Genomic DNA, 20,697 nt, shown 5'->3' on the forward strand with positions numbered 1-20,697 from the left:
GCCTGCTTCATGCCAGGTACGAGGCCAGGTGCTAAGGTTATAAACATGAATAAGACAAGGTCTCTGTCTGCTTCCTTAACTAACTGCCTGGTGGAGGAGACAGATCCTTGTATTGCACATGAAATGTAAATCCAAAGGTATGCGTTCGTAGCCAGACAGAAGGATGCTTAGCTCCACTGCAGAGGAGGCAGGTCATAGAACTGCCTGAACTAAATGTGGAGGGATGCCTAAGAGTTGAACGTGGGGGCCCTCCCAAGCCAAAATGACCAATCTGGGTAATAGGACCGAGATGAACGGTGCCAGGCGAGGGGGAGGGCCCCAGTGTGCCAACCCAAAAAGCCTGAATTGTGTTCCCTGAGGAGGGGGAGGTGGGGCACACGCTGGAAGGCTTGACTGAGGCATGTCATGCTCTGTTCACTCCAGCTCATGTGCAGGGTTGCTTAAGGGGAAGAAGACTGGAATCCGGGGGCCTGATCTTCTGGCCTTATGGTACACTCTTACCACAACTTTTGTTGCCTTTGGACTAGATTTCCTCAGGACAGCGGGGGAAATATGGGCTTTACGGTCAGAGAGACCTGGATGTAGGTCTTGCTTATGTCATTTATAGCTTCAAGGCAAACCCTTTGGCCTTACCCGTAAAATGAGAATGATACCTTTCAGTGTTGTCATAAAGGTTAGAAATAATTCTGTAAAGTACCTGTAATAAGTACCTAGTGATGGTGGCCACAGCTACTTTTCTCCCCATGCTGACCCTCTTAAGTAGACAGTCAAGGAAACTTAGACCCGAAAAAGTGACTTGCTTAAAATAATAACTATTTTGATAAAGCGGGGACTAAACTTCAGGCTAACCCCAGCTTGACTTCCACTAGTTCCTTGCCGTAAGAATCACTGGGCTCGGGCAGCCCTGGTGGCGCAGCGGTTTAGCGCCGCCTCCAGCCCAGGGCGTGATCCTGGAGACCCGGGATCGAGTCCCACGTCGGGCTCCCGGTGCATGGAGCCTGCTTCTCCCTCTGCCTGTGTCTCTGCGCCTCTCTCTCTCTCTGTCTCTATGAATAAAAAAAAAAAAAAAAAAAAAAGAATCACTGGGCCCTTCATTTCTCCTTGAAAAGGAGCCCACCCTGGGCTTCACACTCTCTTCGACTAGAACATAGTCCTGTGGCCACCCCCAGTTGCAAGGGTGTCTGGGAATGTGGTCTGTCAGCTGTGCAGCTAAGTTCTTAGGAAGAAAGGGGATGGGTGGATTTGGGGAAGGCCACCAGTTGTCTGCCTCAGTGGCTTTTCTGGGGTCTTTTCCTGCCCTAAAGAAACTGGTACCTCTGGGCTTTTCCCACTACTAGTGGGCATTAAGGAGGTTTGGGATAGCGCTTGACTGTTTATAATTTAAGGAAAATGCAGAAACATTTTCCTTGATTGCTGCTTCTACAGTGAGGGTGTATTTGCTCACCCCTGTCCCCAGGACCATTTCTGTCCTTTTTGTGCACTGGGAGCCCTGGGCTTATAGAACCAGCAAGGTGTGGCTTGATGTCTCTGGCCCAGCCAGGGCCAGTTGGAGGAAGAGACTGGCTCAGGTGACTTGATTTTATCCCAGGCCCACTACTAACTGTGACCCTGGACAAATACTCCTTCCCCACCATTTTCACCACTCTTTACACTGAGGGGATTAGACTCTGCTTCTCTCACACTACGCCTGGCATTGATCAAACAGCTCTCTTAAATTGTATGGTTTAATTTCAAAACAGTTGTGCTTTTTTATGACTCAGTTTCTAAATAGGACTGCATGGTAATTGTTCCCCTTCTAAGCCCTGTGATTTTTTTAAGATAGTATTTTTTAAGCAGTTTCCAACGCTCAACATGGGGCTTGAACTCACAGCCCCCGAGATCAAGTGTCTCATGCTCCACTGACTAAGCCAGCCAGACACCCCTATCAGCCCATGATTTTTTGATACCACCTCTCCTGTCTTCCTCCTTGTGACATAAAAGGAAATGCCTGTATGTAAAACTCAGCTCTCTTCAGTCATGCAGCAAGTCTCACAGCAGGTGAGGCTCTGAAAGGGAGAGTGAAGGGGTGCCTGGTCCCCACCCTGTAGATGCTGACTTGGAGAGATGTATGCAAAGCCAAGTGACAGCTGTATGTAAGCAGTCAGTGACATGGCTGCTGGTGTGGGACAGACAGAATCAGATAAGCCATAGCTGTCTTCCTGTTGTGTGGCACTCACAGCGCAGAACTTCTAGAGCATTGTGCACTGTGCTTTGTGCCATCGGGGGAGGCTGTGAGCTGAGAGTACACATGACAGAGGTGGTGGGTGGTGGTGAGCCCTGTGGGTGCTTAGGCACCCAAGTGACCCAGTGAGTACATATATTACAGCCATGAAGAGGCAACCTCTCTGTTGATGGAATTGTCAGGGTTTGCTCCTGCTCCTTGCTGGCAGGGATGTGGGCAAGTGGGCGGTCATGCGAATCGCAGCAACCCCTGGAGAGGTGGTATGACAGAGTTAGTTTGCTGCGCGTGTGTAGCCTTTGATGTGGCGAGTCTACCACTAGGCATTCACCCACACCGGCTCAGATGACATGTGGCAGGGATGTTCACTGCGTGGTGCACTGCCACTCCGTGGGATGCCACAGAGCCTCTAACAAAAGCAGTAGAGCCATGTGGACAGTAGGTGAAATCTAGGCAGGGGGCCATTCAGTGAGAGCAGCAGGGGTCCAACAGTGTGTAGAGCATGTGACCAGCTGTCTCTCTTTGAAGAGAAATCTGTCTATCCTTTGGACTCACCTGGTGTGTCTCTGGAAGGCCACGCAAGATCTGGGTGATAGTGGTTGGCTCTGAAAAGGGAAACAAGGCTGGGATTTCAGATGGAAGGGGGACTTTTCACTCAGTATGTTTGTATTCTGTTTAAATATTTTTTTGGGGGGGAATCCCTGGGTGGCTCAGTGGTTTAGCGCCTGCCTTCAGCCCAGGGCGTGATCCTGGAGACCCGGAGTCCCACGTTGGGCTCCCTGCATGGAGCCTGCTTCTCTTCTGCCTGTGTCTCTGCCTCTCTTTCTCTCTGTGTCTCTCATGAATAAATAAATAAAATCTTTAAAAAAAAAAAATATATATATATATATATTTTTTTTTTTGTAAGAAAAAGGAAAGAAATGCTTTATTAGTTTACTAGGGATGCCATACAAATAGTCACAAACTTCTTGGCTTAACACAACAGAAATTCTCTCCATAATGAAAGCCTGAAGTCCAGAATCAAGCTGTTGGCAGGGCCATACACCTAGCCTGGGGGTGAATCCTTCCCCATCCCCTCCTCTTCAGGGGTTCTCTGGCTTGTGGCTGCAAGGCTCGTCTCTGCCTCTATCTTTACAAAGCCTTTTCCTTCCCATGTGCCTTCTACTCTCTCAGAGGACACTTGTAATTAGATTTAGGCCCACCTCATTAATCCAGGATGATCTGGTCTCAAGTTCTTTAACTTAATCACACCTGCAAAGATCCTTTTTCCAGGTAAGGTCACATCCGCAGGAATTGGGGAGGGGAGCGCGGCAAGATTTGGATGTATCTTTTCAGAGGCCACCGTTCAACCCACTACTACAATTGCAAAGCCAGACTTTTGGGAAAAGCTCACCTATATGCTGCTTACAGTAGACCTATCTTAAATATAATGTTGAAAAAAAAGGGATTAAAAAGGAAATACTGTCCAAACACCAAGCAAAAGAATGTACTCTGAATTTTATATACTCTCCATATGTTCATCTCTTCCCAAAAAAATGTATTTTAATTCAAAAATGTGTAAGATTAGGAAAGAAGGGGAGCAGTGTTTTAGGCAAGTGAAATGATGTGTAGAGTAATGGATGGAGAGTTCCCTGAGCACAAGGACCAGGCTGTTTTGATGGATGCTGGGTCCCCAGCATAGCTAGTGCTCATTGTAACTGAAAGGAAGTGCAAGTGAGTTGCTGGGGCAGTTGGGGAGCCAGGGGTAGGGAAGCCTGTTAGAAGGCAGTCTTCCTTAGCATAGGAAAGCAGTCATGAGGCCTGGACTAGTTTGGTGGTAGAAATGGGGAAAGGGACACATCTAGAAGACAAGTTGTAGGGTTGGCAGGGGAGATTGACAGTTAAATGTGGGAGGAAAGTAAGGAGCCCCAGAAGGGATGACACTTCCCTTCTATGAAGCAGTGGTGAGGCCAGGCAGGATTGGGGGGGGAGGGGTGAGTGGGGAGGAGGCTGGAGAGCCCTAGCATAGAAGCTAGGAAGAAGGCGAGCCTGTGCAGGGAGGACAGAACCTTGGGGAGGCAGAAGAGAAACACAAAGGAGCACAAGGAGTCAGCCCAGGGAGGACAGCAGGGTTGGGGAATCCTGGGACCCTCCTAGCATTTAGGCCCCATGGAGAAGTCAGTTTGCAGATGACAGAGACCTAGAGACCAAGACAGGGTGTCTCAGTGCCGGACCTAAGGAGAGTAGACGCTGAGAGGAGGAATGGGAAGGCAGGGACTGCTGAGTGCAGGTCACTTTCCTGAACACATGTTCTGTGCCAGCCCCTGCCACCTGTTTGTTCTCATTTAATCCTGATGCCAACCTGGCAGCACCCTTTTCTTTTCTTTTCTTTTCTTTTCTTTTCTTTTCTTTTCTTTTCTTTTCTTTTCTTTTCTTTTCTTTTCTTTTCTTTTCTTTCTGTCTTCTCTCTTTCTCTCTCTCTCTTTTTACCCAAAGTCAAATGGCTAGATAGTAGCAAAGACAGGACTCAAAAGCTGTATCTGCCTGGTTCATGGCCACTGCTCCTTTTTAGGGGTGACAGGACCCTATGCCTCTCTTCAGGACACGAGCATAAATAGCACCTGCTTAGGAGCCCATCACGGCCTGGAGATGGCCAAGCACAGAGTCATTGAAGGAATGGAATGGGGTCCGTGTGCCAGGTGTCAGGGACCGCTGAGTACTGCACACCCCTGCAGCCCCTCCCCTGTCCCCACTCTCCATCCTTCACTCTGCTGTTTCCTTTTCCTCCTAAGGGCTCTTTCAGGCTGTCAGCATGGGATTCTGGGTCTGTTGTCCTGCCTTTAGAGACCTGACCTACACTTGAGTTGAGCCTTCTGCCCCAGCCTCCTGCCTCAGGCTATGCAGTGGATATGTTAGAAAGGATTGCATCTTGCTTTGGCCTCTGGCTCCATCTGAGTTCTCTGCATCCTGCAGAAACACCATTAATTGAGGAAAGATCAGCTGTCTTAGTGCTGTGCCTGAGCCACTCTCTGCATGAGCCTTTTTGTTCATGGCTTCCAGGGAGCAGCTGCCAGGTTCCTGCATGGAACAGACTTGTTTCCATGGGACTGGGTGCCTGGCTCACCATCCATGAAGGACTCAGGAGCAGCTCCTTGTTTCTTGTGCACAGATGTCTCGTGTCTTCCAGTTTACCACACCCCTCCCCCAGCCACCATCACCAAAACAAAACTAGAAATGAGCAGAACTGTGTCAGTCCCCACCTCTGGAGTCATCCTGGATGCACAGCCATATCCACCTTGTTAGCAAATCCTGTGAGCTCACCGCTGAAGGTACAGCCAGGCTCCCACCTCTAATCGCTCACCCTCTCCTGCCACCACCTGGGCTGGGCACCCACTCCCCCAGGGTTTTTGCAGCGGCCTGATCTGCCTCCCTGCTTCTACTGTGGTGTCCTTAGGCCACTCTGAGCACAACTACTGTGGGCCACAGTCCTCCTGCCCCATGGCTGCCCCCAGGTCACCCTGGCCATGAGGCTGAGGAGATCTGACCTCATGCCCATACTCCTGCTGCTCAAAGGCCCAGCCCCTCCACCTGAGAGCTCTTCCACCGACTCCTGTGACTCTCCCCTCCCTTTCCGTGGGTCTTGGCTCACCTTTAGACCTCTCTCCTTTCCCGCTTTAGTGTCACAGTCGCCGTCTTCACACTCTCCACATATTTTCTTCCCTCTCCCCACCCCGAGAATGCAAGGAAGGCAAAAGGATTTTGTCTGTTTTGTCCCTGGAACAGGGCCTGTCACACCACAGGCCCTTTAGTACGGTGCAACTGCGTAGGTGAATGAAGTTTCCTGAGTTTTCCTGCCTTGTTAGATAGATCTGGAGGAGCTCTTTTAATGTTTCTTCTGCCTTTTTTTTTTTTTTTTAAAGATTTTTAAATTTATTCATAGAAATGCAGAGAGAGAGAGAGGCAGAGACACAGGCAGAGGGGGAAGCAGACTCCACGCAGAGAGCCCGACGCGGGACTCGACCCAGGGTCTCCAGGATCATGCCCTGGGCTGCAGGCGGCGCTAAACCGCTGTGCCACTGGGGCTGCCCCTGTTTCTTCTGCCTTTAATTAAAAAATAAAAAGATTTTAGACACTGAAATATTCTAGGGAGAGGGGCTGGCAGATGGAGAGGAAGAAGGCAGGAGTCACACTCCTTCATTTAGGAGAATCTGAATGCATTCTGAATCTTCTCTTAGGTACTCCTTTGTGAAGCCAGGCCCCAAGCATGGACAGCATGTGCACACATTCTTCTCCCTTCTTATCCCAGAGCCCCCTTAACCCACATGGTGTCCCCCATGTTCCACTTTGCTATATTAGCACAGGTCTCTGACACAGGTTGTCTTTTGTTCATTAATTGTTTGAAATAAAAGCAATGTGAATATAGAAGAATGTTTTAAACCATTCAGAATGATACAGAAGTTCTACTCCCTTGAACCATAATTCCTTTCATCAGAAGCAACCCTTGTTAATAGTTACGTATCCTTCTAGGGAAAAAAATGCATGCATAACACCAACATAAATACATATCCTTAAAAAATGAACATGAACTGGGCACTCAGTTAAGTGTCTGCTTTTGGCTCAGGTCATGATCCCAAGGGTCTTGGAATTGAGCCCCACATCAGGCTCCCTGATCAGTTGGTAGCCTGCTTCTCCCTCTATAGCTCCCCCTGCTTGTGCACTCATTGTCTCTCAATCTCTCTTTCTCTCTGTGTCAAATAAATAAAATCTTTAAAAAAAAAATGGATATGAATAGAATCATGGAAGACACATTATTTTGCAATTGATGAATATAATTTGGAAACCTTTCCGCATGAACCCATGCAGATTACCTTGTTTCCAGTGACAGCTTAATGCTGCATCATACCGTGATGTGAATCCCCAACCCCCCATTGACAGACATTGGTTTCTTTCTGGGTTTTTGTTAGGACAACATTACAGTGAAGAGCCATGTACGTGTTAGCACATGTTGCAGTAATGCCTGTAGAACACCTACATGGCAGTGCATTGCAGGTTAAAGGGGCCTGGGCACTGAAAATTTTGATTGATGTTGCCAGATGGGTCCATCTGTTGTACTAGTTGTACTAGTGCATGCTTTTACAGTATGTTTTCCTCCCAACTTTTTATTTTGAAAAAATATTAAACCTACAGAAAAGTCTTAAGTAGCAATTTAATGAATGAATACTCAAATATCCCCTCATCTAGGCTCTCTGATTATCATATTGCCACACACATTAGTTTGCTAGGGCTGCCATAAAATACCACAGATTGAGTGGCTCGAACACCAGAAATTTCTTTTCTCCCAGGTCTGGAGACTGGAAGTCCCAGGTGAAGGTATGGGCAGGGCTGGATTCTTCCAATTCTTTTGACCCTTGGCTTGTGGATGCCGCCTTCTCCCTGGGTCCTCATCTGGTTGCCCCTCAGTCTGTGTGGCTCCTAATCTCTTCTAAGGACACCAGTTGTGTTGGATTAGAACCCACCCATTTGACCTCATTTTACCTTAATGACCTTTCTTAAGACTTGTCTTCAACTACAGCCGCATTCTGAGGTATTGGGGGTCAGGGCCTCAACAAGTGAGTTGGAGTGTCAACACGATTTGGCCCACACCACCACATTTGCTTCTCTTTATATGTCTTATATTAATACAAATAACAGGTTTATTTTATAGTAGCTTATGTTACATTTATTGCTTCCAATGTATTATAATTATGCCATTTATCATGTAGTTACTTTATATGATTTATAGCGGGTAATTTTTTTCCCCTAAACCAATTGCCAGTGAATTGTAGTCATTCTGGTACTGCAGCATGTGTTTGCTTAGAATGAGAGCATTCTCCTCAGGAGGTGTTTATTTTATACTGATGGGGACAGATTCCCCTAAGGCAGAAGCACAAATGGGCATGACGTGGCTCTGGTTCTAACTGGGAGCTTTCCCTCCAGATGGTTGTCCTGGCCCACTTTCATGTGCATCTCCTTCGCGAGTACCCAGTGAGACTAGCATACTTGTGGGGAGGAGGTCCCCTGCCTTTGGGAACCATTTGGGTGAGCAGAACCTCTTGGCCCCACCTCCAGATCCTTTGACGTTGTTGATATATTGGCTGTATGATGTATCAACAGAATGACAGAGCTCCTTACAGTTAGTTCCTCCTGCTTTTTTAGTCTATCCCAAATGTGTCTCTGAACACAAGACCTGTTGTTTCTGTGTATAGAAGTCCTTGCTTTGCAAACTGCAGGCCGCTTGTATTCATTTAGAGAAGTAGGGTCAATCGATTTGGGCACCAAGTTCTCCCTCCTTGTCTACCCCTCCTCCTCCTGCACCCTCATTGGCAGCTCGGGGCTCCGCCAGAAGTTGGTTCTCGCCGCCCACGTGACAAGGAGTCCTCCGTTGGGTTTGCACTGGTGTGTCTTTTCCTTGGTACTTCTGTGAGGAGCAGCATCACACATGCAGCACTTTCAAGGCTGGTGTTAGTGGCTAGACTCATGGAGACAGTCTGCCTGAAGTTGTGTCTGCAGACCTGAGGTGAAGGTGTCTGGGTGGCCCCTCTGTCATCTGAGGTTAGCCTGTTGCTGAATGAGCACCCCACACCCCCCAGCTATTCTGTAGCGGTGTGCACCCCTGCCTGGTGCTAGGGCTCAGCCAGTGTGTTCTCCAGCCCCAGAAACCCACCATCTACCCAATCCAGAGCCATTTTTCTAAAACACAATTCCAGCCATGTCTTTGACTCTGCTTAGCCCTCTGCCCTGGCTTTTCCTTCCCCACAGAATTCATTCCAGACTCCTTAGCCTGGCATTTAAGACCCTCCATCATGTGGCTCCAGCTCAGTTTGTCTGCTGTGTTATGTCCCTGTACCTCTGAGCTCGTGGTGTGTGCTCTGTCCCCTCCCACCAATGAAGCCTTTCCTGAGCAATGCTTTTCTAGGCAGACGGGGGTGGTTCTCCTTCCCTTGTGCCCTCACTCCACCTCAGACAGACCTGTCCTTTGGCACTTGCCTCCCTGGATGGTTACATGCCTGCTCTCCTGCTGGACAGCTGCCTTTGTCTTTGTTTTCTCAGTGCCTGCTTGGGGTGGGCACCAAGTGAATACTTGGCGGGGCAGATGGGTGGCCAAATGGATCTCTCATTGGGTGTAGAATATATCCTGAAACTGGAAGTAACTGCATTCCACTTTGTGGGCTCCAGGTGCTTTCTGAGAGAACCTCGTCACAAAGGAGACAAAAATACACTCTTCCACGTGCTGTGAGGAGCCGTTCTTCCTAAGTGTCCAGTTCTGAAGAGTGTACTGGTCATCAGCAGGGCAGGGCCTCTGTGACTTTCACAGCTTATTGTATTTTGTCACACGTTGAAAGAGCAAGTACCTTAACTTACAGGGTCAAACCCCAAGTGTACTACTGATAATGTCACTTGTATGCGTTTTGCTTTGGTGTCACGCTGGCAAGCTACTCAATGTGTGTATTTTCTTTCAGTCAAGCGCTTCAGAGAACCAAAGCATGAGAGACGGCCGTGGAGGATATGGTGCGTATTGAAATATTAACACCCTTCTAGAATGCTGTTGACTTTGGAGTTTGCGGTAGGGGGTGGGGAGCAGGGGGTGCAGTGTGAGCGATTCTGCATGACAAAGTGCTGGACTCCCTTAGTTGAATTAATCATCAGGAACTATGTCGAATATGAAAACTTCTGTTCCTCCAGATAACGTTGAGCTCTGCCTTTATCCTGTCATCACACAGCCGCCCAATTTTAGAAAACAGGAGGTTGGACAGAAACATCAGTGTGTGCTGCAAGCTCCTTTAATTATGTATCCTTGTTGTTAGATTTCGAGAAATCCTTGGGTTCTGTAGTCCGTATGTGTAAGCAAAACATTATCTCAGTGTGGAGATTAGTCACATATACCATATCAATACTCCTCCCCCTGGAACCAGTCTTTCTGGTCCCAGGATGACCCCTCAGTGGCAGTTTCTCCTTCATAAAAGGGTGCTAGAACCTCAGACACCACCTTGAAAGACAAAACTCCAGGAAAAAGGAGACAGCCAGCTGTTCAGGACATCATGTCCACAAGGAGCTGACTCTCCTGGGCTGTCTTAGGCTTGCAGCTCTGCTAACAAAACAGCCACTTCCCTTCCAGAGAAGACCAGATAAATCAGTGTGTTGAAGGCGCCTTTCCAGCATTTGGAGCACATGCTCGATTGACCTTCAGTGTGTTATTTGTGAATTTGGTCTTTCTTATTTTCATTTTCCCCAATCAGTTTCTCTCGAGTCTAGATATCTCGCTTGGGCTGGGGGACCCGGGGAACATCTGGAATTGGGGTGCTCCATGGAGCACACGTTGCCCTCTGGAGACTTCTACTTTGCCATTATTTTAGGAAATGATTTTCAAGCTTCAGTCCCAGGGTTGATCTGGATAATCTCTAGGGTCTCTTCAGTCCTGAGACTCTGTGGCTGATGCCCCATGCCTGTGTACCCCTTCTTCATCCCCTTTAGTGCCCCAGCCCAACCCTGGATGCCCAGGCTGGGAGGCTGAGAGAGACATCCCTCAGCCACAGAGCACCAGCGGTCTCCAGGTGTTCATGGCAGAGGAGAAACTAAAGGCCAGCTATAGACAGGACAGCGGGGTGTCCCCAGAACTAACATGGTTGTTTTTGTTCTTTATTGAAACTCCTGCCATCAAGCCCAAGGGTTGGCAGACTACCACCCACGGACCCAGTGTGGCCCGCTGTCCATTTTCACCACTGATGTGTCACAGGACTGTCAGGGCGTGTGGCCACTTTCACACTACACTGACAGGATAAGCAGTGGCTGCAGAGCCTAAGATACCTACTCTCTGGCCCTTTACCAAAGCAGTTTGCCCACCTCGATCTAGCCCAGCGCTTGAGTGGCTGCAGCCAGAAATCTCTAGGGCTTTAGCACAGTGCTGGATCTGTGTATCTTGTTAGGCTTGGACCATGTTTAGCTCTGAGGGACGTGGAACTGGGGCTCTTTAAAATAGAGGCGCCTTGGACTTCATCGCAAAGCCGTGATCCAGCATTTCATTTTGAAGTGACAAAAAATGAAAAAGTAAATGCACCTAATTTAAATATGTGTTCTAAATCAGTGGCGTCTTAGGGATTTCAGATGCAGTGTGTTATCAAAGGTTTCGAAAGGTAGCTGAGATGCCAAGCCTGAGTTAGTACTGACGCCCCAGAAAGAGGTGACTAGGAATGGGAAGGTTGGGTCTCCCCAGTGGCTTTCTTCCTGTTTCAGACTTCTCATTTTCCCCAAATTGGATATAACCCTCCTGTCAGTGTGATAACAAGTGCTAATCCTCTTTTGTACAGGTTTTTAGACACTTCCAAACAAGCCATAGGAATGCTGTTCATCCACTTTGCAAATGTGTACCTAGCAGATCTTACTGAAGAGGACCCTTGCTCACTGTAAGTGGCCCATACTGGAGGACAGACATCACCCACCCCTCCACTGAAATGTAGACTGACCTCGCTTTCTGCCGTCAGTCACGTTCCCTCTGGCTCTGTGCTCCCCTAAGAGACCATCCTCTGTGTGCTGCCCATGGGCTCAAATACACAGCTGTCAGTGGGCCTTTAGGGCTTTGCTGGCTGACAGTCGCCCTGCGCACTGGCTTTCTGCTCATCCGAGCTCTGGCCCTTGGTGTTCTAGTGCCCTTATGCCTCCCAGCAGGGAGCAGCCCCTGGCAGGGCACCGTAGTGCCGTGAAGGAGTGTCCCTGATAGAACGGGAGACATGGGGGTTTTTCTGTGGTGCCAGCCACCCCGGGTCACAGCCATAGTTAGCCACCATTGACCTCTTTGACCTTCAAACTGGGTTCTGGCTCATTGCTGCAGTGCGCCTTCCACACAGCCCCTCACCCTGCGCAGTCTGACTAAAACCCCAAGTGGTGCCTCTCTCAGCAGATTTAGTGGGAAAGGAGACTCACTGGCCTTCTGGCTCCATCTCCTACCCTCCTGGCTCGGACTTGTTGCTCCAGTCCTACTGTGCTGGTGGCCTTCAACCCCACCAGCTGCCCTCTGCCTGGAACCCCACACACACACACCCCTGTCCAGTCCTGATCTGCCCTGTCTTTAAGAGAGTGGGGCAGAGGGCTGATGAGTCCCTTGCCAAGAGGCTTTGTGTATATTTAAGATCATTTGGACTGGAAGGTTCTTTGAAGCCTCCTTTTTTGGTGACTGTATAGATATAGTCCAGGCCTGGATTTCAGAAGGAAGTTATAAAGTCTCCCTGCTTAGGGTCTTTCTCTAAGACCTAAATAGGTTGTGATCTGTTTGGATGTTTGGGTGTAGTCCCAAAGTAGGGAACTAAAGAGGTGATCCTCCTATAGGGGGGATGGTTAGGAGAGATCGTTGTCCTTCCAACTCTCGATCCCCCCAGCAGGCTGGAGTCATCCTCTGGTGAATTGTCTTGATGTTGTTGATCAGGATAGACTAAGAGGCAGCGGCTGGCGCCGAAGGCACTAACCTAACTCCTGGCAGCCACACTAACCTAACTCCTCGGCCACATGGCTCTCCCCTGCAGCACCTCCATTGCCTGTCTACAAAAAGAAGATGAAACAGCTCTAAGGTCACTGACAAACTGAATCACAGCCAGGATAGAGAAGGGGCTATTGACAGATCTTAAGTGCTCAGCCTGGATGAGAAAAGGCCCTAGTGGAGCTTGGTATGGTGAAGACACTTGACTGAGAGGCCAGACTCAGCCCACTTTGTTCCCCTGTCCTGTGTGCCCCACCAGATCCCCAGGATGCCTGTGAAAGTTTCAGAAGTTGATGATATAAGCACCACTGGAAACCCTAGGGTCACTTCTCTGGGAGTTAACGGTTCAGTTGGAGATGTTGTTAAAAGTTAGGAAAGGTGTAAGAGCCCCAGCACTGGGTAGAAGAGCAGGTGATGCTGGGGGAGTAGAGGTGGCCCCAGCCCTGAGGAAGAGTGAGTAGGCCCTGGGATCTGTTCCAGGTCCTGCCATTCTTGTCTGCCCTGTGACTTTTTACAGGTGGAGGACAGGCTGGCCTGGGCTGGCCTGGAGGCATCCTGGGAATCTGCAGACCAGGAAAGGAAACCAGCTTCAGCTCAGGAGAACAGAAACTTAGAGAGGGGGATGAGCTGCTCCCTTTGGCTGCTGGGGTCCTATGGGCTGGGTGCTCTGTTCCTTGTTCCATCTGGACAGCTTTGGGAGGGAGTTAAGTTTTTATGACATCCAGGGTCCTGTGACTCTGAGGGGTAATGATTCAAACACATTTGTATAGTACCTACTATGTGGCAAGTGTTGTTCACATGTATTATTTGATTCTGATAACAGCCCTATCATTTAGATACTTTGGTGATCCTCATTTTACAGCTTGGGGAATCGAGGCAGAGAGAGCGCATAACTTAAATTCACACATCTCAATAGTGATGGAGCTGGGGCCTGAAGCTGGCCAGCCCACCAGTCTCATCTATTTTGGGTAGAGCCTATAGAGCTTTCTGTCTTTAGTCCCAGGGTCTGGCGCACAGTAGGTGTAAATATTTGGTGAGGAAATGAATGAACTGATGTGTGTTTATATCAGGTGTTCTTGTTACTTTCAGGGTGAGCCTTAGATGTGAGAACCACTTGAAACCAATTAGATATGAGAGTCTGAGAGCAGCTTAGCCCAGGGCCAGCTGTGAGCCTGGCGAAACTGCCTGGAAGCAGTTTCTATGCCTTGGTCTCTGGTCTGAGAGTGACCCCTTGTGATGTTAAAGAGGAAGGGCAGGCGGGGGAAACCGCTGTCCGCCCAGCTGGTTCTCTGCCATTCCAGAGCAGGGACTTGCTCCCTCCAGTGACTGTGTTGCTGTGCATGTTGCCAAAGCCTCTGTCTTTGGCTGGGGGCTCTGAGTCTGCATGAAGTGTCTCAAGCCTCAGCAACTGGAAGGCATCACAGTTGGTCTTTGGCATCTGGAACTACTCGAGCTTTCTGAGCCACCTGGCATCCTGAAGGCTGGTATCTGACCCAGTGACTGCCTGTCTCCTGCTTTGTCTGGAGAACTGGTGCTTATGGTCAAGATGCCCAGCAAGTTCTGGGGACAGGGCCCTTGAGGGAGGGCCTTTCCTTGGTGAGGCAAGAGGTGTGTGTCAGACTCATGGAATTAGGCCTTACAAGAACACATGATCAAGGTGGGACGTGCTCTACTGACACTTCTCTCCTTCCATCATCCTGCCTTTTCCATGGGAGTAAAGCTCTCTCCAGAAATACTCACACTTGCCTCCAGGGCAGGCTCTGAAACACAGGGATGAGCAAGGGCCACAAGGCCCTTCCCTCTTTGGTCTAAGAAACCTCAGAAGCTGTGTCCTGAACTACCCTGGAGCAGCACTTCTTGGGGCTGTGGTTGTAAACAGCGTCATGGAGCAGATTTCTCTTAATGAACTAAGATCTGTTTCCATATTGACTTTTTGGCTGTTTCCAGGTGCTCTGTCTTGTGTCAAGGCTTCATTTGGTAGGACCCTTTGAGATCTTTATGCCTTGTTTGCTCCTCCCTTAAGTTCTTTGACCCCGATGAGTGTCAGCACGCTAACATGGGGAGGCCTTGCTGGGGCTCCTGGGAGTGAGCCTTGCAGGCTCTTGCACAGCCGCCCGCCCCCCGCCCCGCCCCGAACAGGCCCAAGTGCTAGGTCATCAGGCTTGAAGTTGGCCCTGGTAAGCACACAGGGCCGGGCTTAGGGGCCCTTGCTCCCTGGAGGGTGCTTCCTGACAGTGCTGCTGTGTCCTCTTCTCCCAGGTACCTCATCAACTTCCTCCTGGATGCCACCGTGGGCATGCTGCTCATCTACGTGGGTGTGCGTGCTGTCAGTGTCTTGGTGGAGTGGCAGCAGTGGGAGTCCCTGCGCTTTGGCGAATATGGTAATATAGCATGGACATTGGATGGGGCTGTGGAGGGGCCTTCCAAGGGCTCTGCTCCTTGTCCCATTCAGTTCTCCAGGCCTAGGAATTTGAAGGTTCAGAATTCAATGGTGGCTGTCTCCTCTGTGTAGTGGTGGGGCTGGTTCTGGGGCCTGAAAACCATCCCCCTGCTGGTGTCAGAATGCCACACATCTGAAGTATGTAGGTGTACATTTCACTGCCATTTGATGGCAGGAGCCAAGAGACCCTAGACGCAGAGAGGGGCACAGCATTTGCCTCTGCCAGCAGAGGGCACTGAGGGCCCCACCTACAGGCTGTTAAGGCACCTCACTCTGCGAAGCTTCTCCCCAAGCTCCCACGACCTGCCCAACTCATTAGAGAAATGGAGATGGCTCTCAGTTTGGGAGATGCTCAGTAGGGATGTGGCCCTCTTTCTGCTGCGTGTCTCTGCTTGTCTTGTCATTGGGCCATCTCACTACAGGGGCTGCAAGTCAAGACTGGAGGGTCCATCCCCCACTCCGGGGCTCTTTACTGTCTCCTGACTAGAAGCTGGCCTCACCAGCATCGGGCACATACAGTCACCAGGAATACCATGTCTATCCTCACTTGCAGAGATATGCCTTAAAACAGGTGTCCTGTGGGTGTAGGCTCATCTTTGACCCACTCCCCTCTCTTCAGACCCCTGGGACAACAGCCTAATTAGGAAGCTTCCCTCACACTCTCAGAGCCACAAGTGCATTGCCCCTTTACTTTGTACTCCCAGAGAAGCGGCTGGCTGTAGCCTCCACAGGGCTGTGGTGGGAGTGCCTTCTTTAGGCCTTGCCATGCCCTGGGGTAAGGGGCAACGGCAGGTCTCTCCCACCTTCACACCTGGCCCCTGCTGTCTGGGAGCAGGAGCTCCTGGTCTCAGTGGGAACATCAGTGGGGTCTCAGCCACAGAAGGACACACAGGACAGGAGGGAGGGAATTCTAGGTCTGCACCTCCTTTCCTGGTCACACCTTCACAGAGTTCATGCCTCTGGGTCAAAGGGCTGCTCACTCCTGGATGATTTAAGACTCACAAGACACTAATGTAGAAAGGGAGCTGATCAGTGGAGCTGGCTATGAGTGCCTTGGGTATTTCTAGAAATCTTAAGTAACTGTCTCCTTTGAAGGGAGATGAACTCAGGGGAGGGCTTTTCTTAGTCTTGTTATTTGATGCCCGATGAGTCACAGACTTAAGATAGTGTCTGACACACAGTGTGTGCTCATGTGGCTCGAGGGGAGGCTTCTGAGAAACCCCGAGTCATGAGCCGTCAGCTTGGAGGACACATGGGGACCACAGCGGTGTCATCCTCACTTACAGGCTAGGTACCCAGAGGGGTTAAGTGACACTGGAAGCCAGTGCACAGCTGAGGGTGGGGGTGGGCATGGCCTTATCTGCTTCCACCTCTAAGACCAGTGCTTCTCATGCTTGCTATTGAGGTCTGTCCTGGAAGCCAGTGCTCTCGACTCAGCTATAGTGACTGGTGCTACAGGAGATCCATCCACAGCCAGTTACCTGGCAGCCAGAGGGAGGGCACATCTAGTCCTGGAGCACCACCCATTCCCACCATACTGGGTCTGCATCCCCAAGAGTACATTAGGAGGAAGAGGCAGTGGTAGTTTGAGCCTCTTGCTTCTGTGCCACCCTCATCTTCCCACCACTGCATTTAGGAACCATAGTCTTCAAACCAGGGTGTCTCCGGATGTCCATCCTGAGTCCCCCCTTACCGGGCTAAGGAAAAACAGCACACTGATTTCTGTTTCTATCTGTGTTCTTCTTTCCTGTCGCTGCTACAACAAATTTCCACAAAATTAGTGGCTTCAAACAACAGGTTTCTTACCGTAGAGCTGCATAGTTCTGATATCCCACATGGATCTCACTGGCTAAAATCAAGGTATCGGCAGGACTGGCTCCTTCTGGAGTCTCTCACTCCTAGAGACTGCCTGCATTTCCTGGTCATGGCCCCTTCCTCCCCCTGAAGGTCCAGCAGGCAGTCAGGCTCCTGTCACATGGTATCATACTGACCCTCCAGCACCTCCTTCCAGTGCCCTCGTGAGTACGCTGGTCCAGCTGGATACCACAGGATACTCTCCATTAGAGGCAGCTAGTTAGCAGCCATACTTCTCCTGGGCCATGTTACCTAACGTATTCACAGGTTCCTGGGACTAGAATGTAGATGTCTCTGGGGGGCCATTATTCTACCTACCACACCTGTTAACTGGCCTGTCTTCTTGAGGCAATATTTCCATTTAGGGCCCCATAGCTCTCTTCTCAGCTAAGTAAAGAAGAAGGGCTTGTTTTCTAGGTGCTTCCTTTGTCCTTAGAGGAGAGGGTTAATTTGCCAACAAGCCCATGGGACTTGGGGAATAAGCCACACAGCTCTGAGGGGTGAGACATATCCAGGTGATAGGTGTGTTTGCAGTCTGGTGACCAGAAAGCTTTTCGCTACTCATAAGCCCAGAAAGTAGGGTCTGTGTCCCATAGGCACCAGTGGTCTCTAGACTTTGCTCTCTTCCTGAAGCCTTGGGAGACAGACATGTACCATCTGTCATCCCCCATCCCTGCGATTTCCCCTGAGAAAGTTATTCAACACAAACAAAACCCCCATCTACCTAAGGTGGTGCAATGTGGTAAGGAGCAGGACACGTTGGGAATGCCTGTGATGATGAGACAGTGGGAAGGTCTGAAAGGTTCTCCAGTGAGACAGACCTGAAAAGCAAAGCAGCTGACACATTCACCCCGCAGGGGCTGCCAGCGGTCTGGATGGTCTCTGGATGCAGCAGAGGGAGCTAGTGTGGGAGCACATTTACAGAGGACTTTTCTTCTTTTTTTTCACCATGTTTTTTTTACCTTATTAAAGCACGTAAATGAAAGAGGACGCAGCTGCAGCTGAGCTGAGGCGCTGATACTCAGCCATGCATTGGGCAGCACAGGGGGTGCGGACAGCCTGTCCCCCTTCATCAGTCATTTTCAAACCTAAGGACCGATGTAGCAAACACTTGGAGCAGACAGGTTTTCTTTTGACATGCAGTGTGGACCCTTGGTCTCTTGCCTTGAAACACACCAGTCCCCATTCAGAGATTTTCCTACTAATACATTCTGTTTGTCTCCAATCTTAATGATTTTTAACAAATACTTTAATCTGTTATTTTTGAGAACTTTTCTCAGTAACGTCACGTAGTGAACTGAAAGGATTCCAGCACTCCCTTAAAAATCTGGCTAGGAGAGATAGTGCTTCTGAAGTGGTTTTTTTGGCTCAGATGTGTCCAATCGAGAAGTGAAAGTAGACAGGACAAGCTTAGAAGAAGCCCTGATGGCTTTCTGCATGCTTTCTGCACCCTTCTCCCGAGGTTTTCCAGAAAAGGGAATGGCCTGGTGGTGTGTCCATTACAGCTGCATGAAGGCATTCACTTGCACTTCCACTGCGTAGAGTTGGCAGGCTCTGGCTGGGCTGGGGCCTCCTCTGACACCCATGTCTGGGCAGGGATGGCTACAGAAACCGTAGCATCAGAGCCCTCTCTCTGGGCCAAGTTCTCTTCTCACAGCCTAGATTGGGGTCTTTACCTCCCCTGAAATGCTGCCCTCCGCCCTCTTTCCTGGCCAGCAATGGTCAGACAACTCCAGTAGGGCTTCCAGAGCAGGCCACCGGGGCGTCCCCACTATCAGCCCTTCCCTCAATCTCCCACTTTGGGGAGGCATGTGTGTCTCCCTGGGGGCCCATCCCATACATTCTGCCTGTCTCTGAGGATATAGATCTGTCCCTGGGGTTGGTCTTCCACCCTGCCTCTAGTCCCTTTTGAAACATTCTGGAGCCCCTCCAGGGCCTGCATGTGCCCCAGCCTGGACTATTAGGTTTCTCCATTTCTCAAGCACAGTGACTGATAGGGTCACAGATGGACCTCTGTCACAGCCCCAAGGCACAGTGCCTCCCCTCCTGCCTCTGCCATGAGGGCTTCCTGTTTACCTTCCCTGTCCCCAGCTGAAGCTGTTTTGGGCTACCCCATATAGACACAATCGGGATTCTGCTGTCAGGGCTGAGGGCAGCAAGAGCAGCCGGGGAGGGTGGTTCGGGGTAGCAGATGAGCAGAGAGGTGGTGTGCTGCCTTTGTAGTCACAGACATCAGCCAGCCCATGGTCAGAGGAGAGGATGGATAGCTTCACAGTCACTGGAAAAATCAACAACCGATAATAATAGCACTCACTTCACACAGCTCTGCCAGTGGACGGAAAGAGCCAGCTCTCTGAGCCCCAGCAGTGAGCACTTACTAACTTTAGTCTTTTTAATTATATCTTAGAATCTCTTGAAAGAAACACCACTGTGCTATCTCCAAATTAGGCTGATTTTGTCTGAAACACCCGCATGTGTCTATTTGGGTTGAAGTGATTCTGGGTGCATCAGGGGTCCATGAAGTGGCTTTAGAGCCAGGGCTCTGGTGTGGGCTGGGAGCCCGAGGGCTTACGGGAGGGCGTGGGGCAGGGACATGGAATCGGATCTTGGTGTCTGCACCCCGCGTGACTGCGCACCCACTGTCCCTGCAGGAGACCCTCTGCAGTGCGGAGCCTGGGTTGGGCAGTGTGCTCTTTACATCGTGATCATGATTTTTGAAAAGTCTGTCGTCTTCATCGTCCTCCTTATACTTCAGTGGAAAAAGGTTTGCTCTTGTCCCTTCTTTAGCAGCTCCCTGGGATGCTAAACAAGACAGTACTTAGTACTTGTTCCCTTACCACTCACACACCCCAGCTTTACTGGAAAACCAGATTCCTTCTTTCTTTTTCTTCTTCTTTTTTTTTCTCCCTCCACCTCCACGAATACAGTCTGGATTCTGTGTGGCATGGCAGCCTATTGAGAGCAAGAACTTGGTTTTTCACTTAGCATCCATCTACTTGAATCATGCAAATGCCTGCTCTAGGTTAGGCTTTGGGATACATAAAGGCAATGGAAATAAGAGTCCTTCCTCGCAGGTTGCATACTAGCTGCTATAGTCTTTAGGCCTCATGACTATAACTGTCAGGAGGGTGTTTTCCTCATCTGCATATGTCCTCACACACCTCTCTTGGCCAGTGGTTTAATGGAGCCTTTTGCTGCTGCAGGAAGCAGCTGGTCACACATTCCCAGGGTTTCCTTGGCCCTGCCCTCTGGCCATGGTGCTGTGTAGATAGAAGCCTCCACTGCCCATTTCCTCCTAATGGTCACATGAAACCAACCAAAGAGCCTTTGAGTAGCTCAGAACGTGGCTTTCTTGGGTTTTATTTGTGTCTGAGATTTATTTATTTATTTATTTATTTATTTATTTATTTATTTATTTATTTATTTAATTTGAGTTTTATTTTTTAAGAAAATAAACCAAGGCTTTTCAGGGCTGTCATCCTTCGGGAGGTGGTTGAGATACAGGATTTGTGTTAGAACATGGCCTGGCACCTCATTGCTAGCGTCTATAATGAACATCCATTGACTTCATTCCCCTCAACTCCCTGAAACCATACCAGCCCTGCCCTCTGCGCCTCCTGGTGGGTGGGCCCTGCTCTGCTCGGTGGTTGTAAGTGCACTACACTTCCCACGTGCACGGCACTGGGAAAGCCACTAAAG

General features: G+C 49.8%; 1 protein-coding gene across 1 annotated transcript in view; it reads left to right on the forward strand.

Annotated features, from left to right (window-relative positions):
* STIMATE (STIM activating enhancer) overlaps positions 1-20,697 on the forward strand; it is a 49,523-nt gene that overhangs the window by 25,078 nt on the left and 3,748 nt on the right. Inside the window, exons 2-5 of the mRNA XM_025456148.3 lie at positions 9,697-9,745; positions 11,542-11,637; positions 14,964-15,085; positions 19,650-19,762. Of these exons, the coding sequence (XP_025311933.1) occupies positions 9,697-9,745; positions 11,542-11,637; positions 14,964-15,085; positions 19,650-19,762 (380 nt within the window). The remainder of the gene's footprint in view (positions 1-9,696; positions 9,746-11,541; positions 11,638-14,963; positions 15,086-19,649; positions 19,763-20,697) is intronic.

Source organism: Canis lupus, chromosome 20, assembly GCF_003254725.2.
Source record: "Canis lupus dingo isolate Sandy chromosome 20, ASM325472v2, whole genome shotgun sequence".
In the NCBI taxonomy this organism is placed as follows: Eukaryota; Metazoa; Chordata; class Mammalia; order Carnivora; family Canidae; genus Canis; species Canis lupus.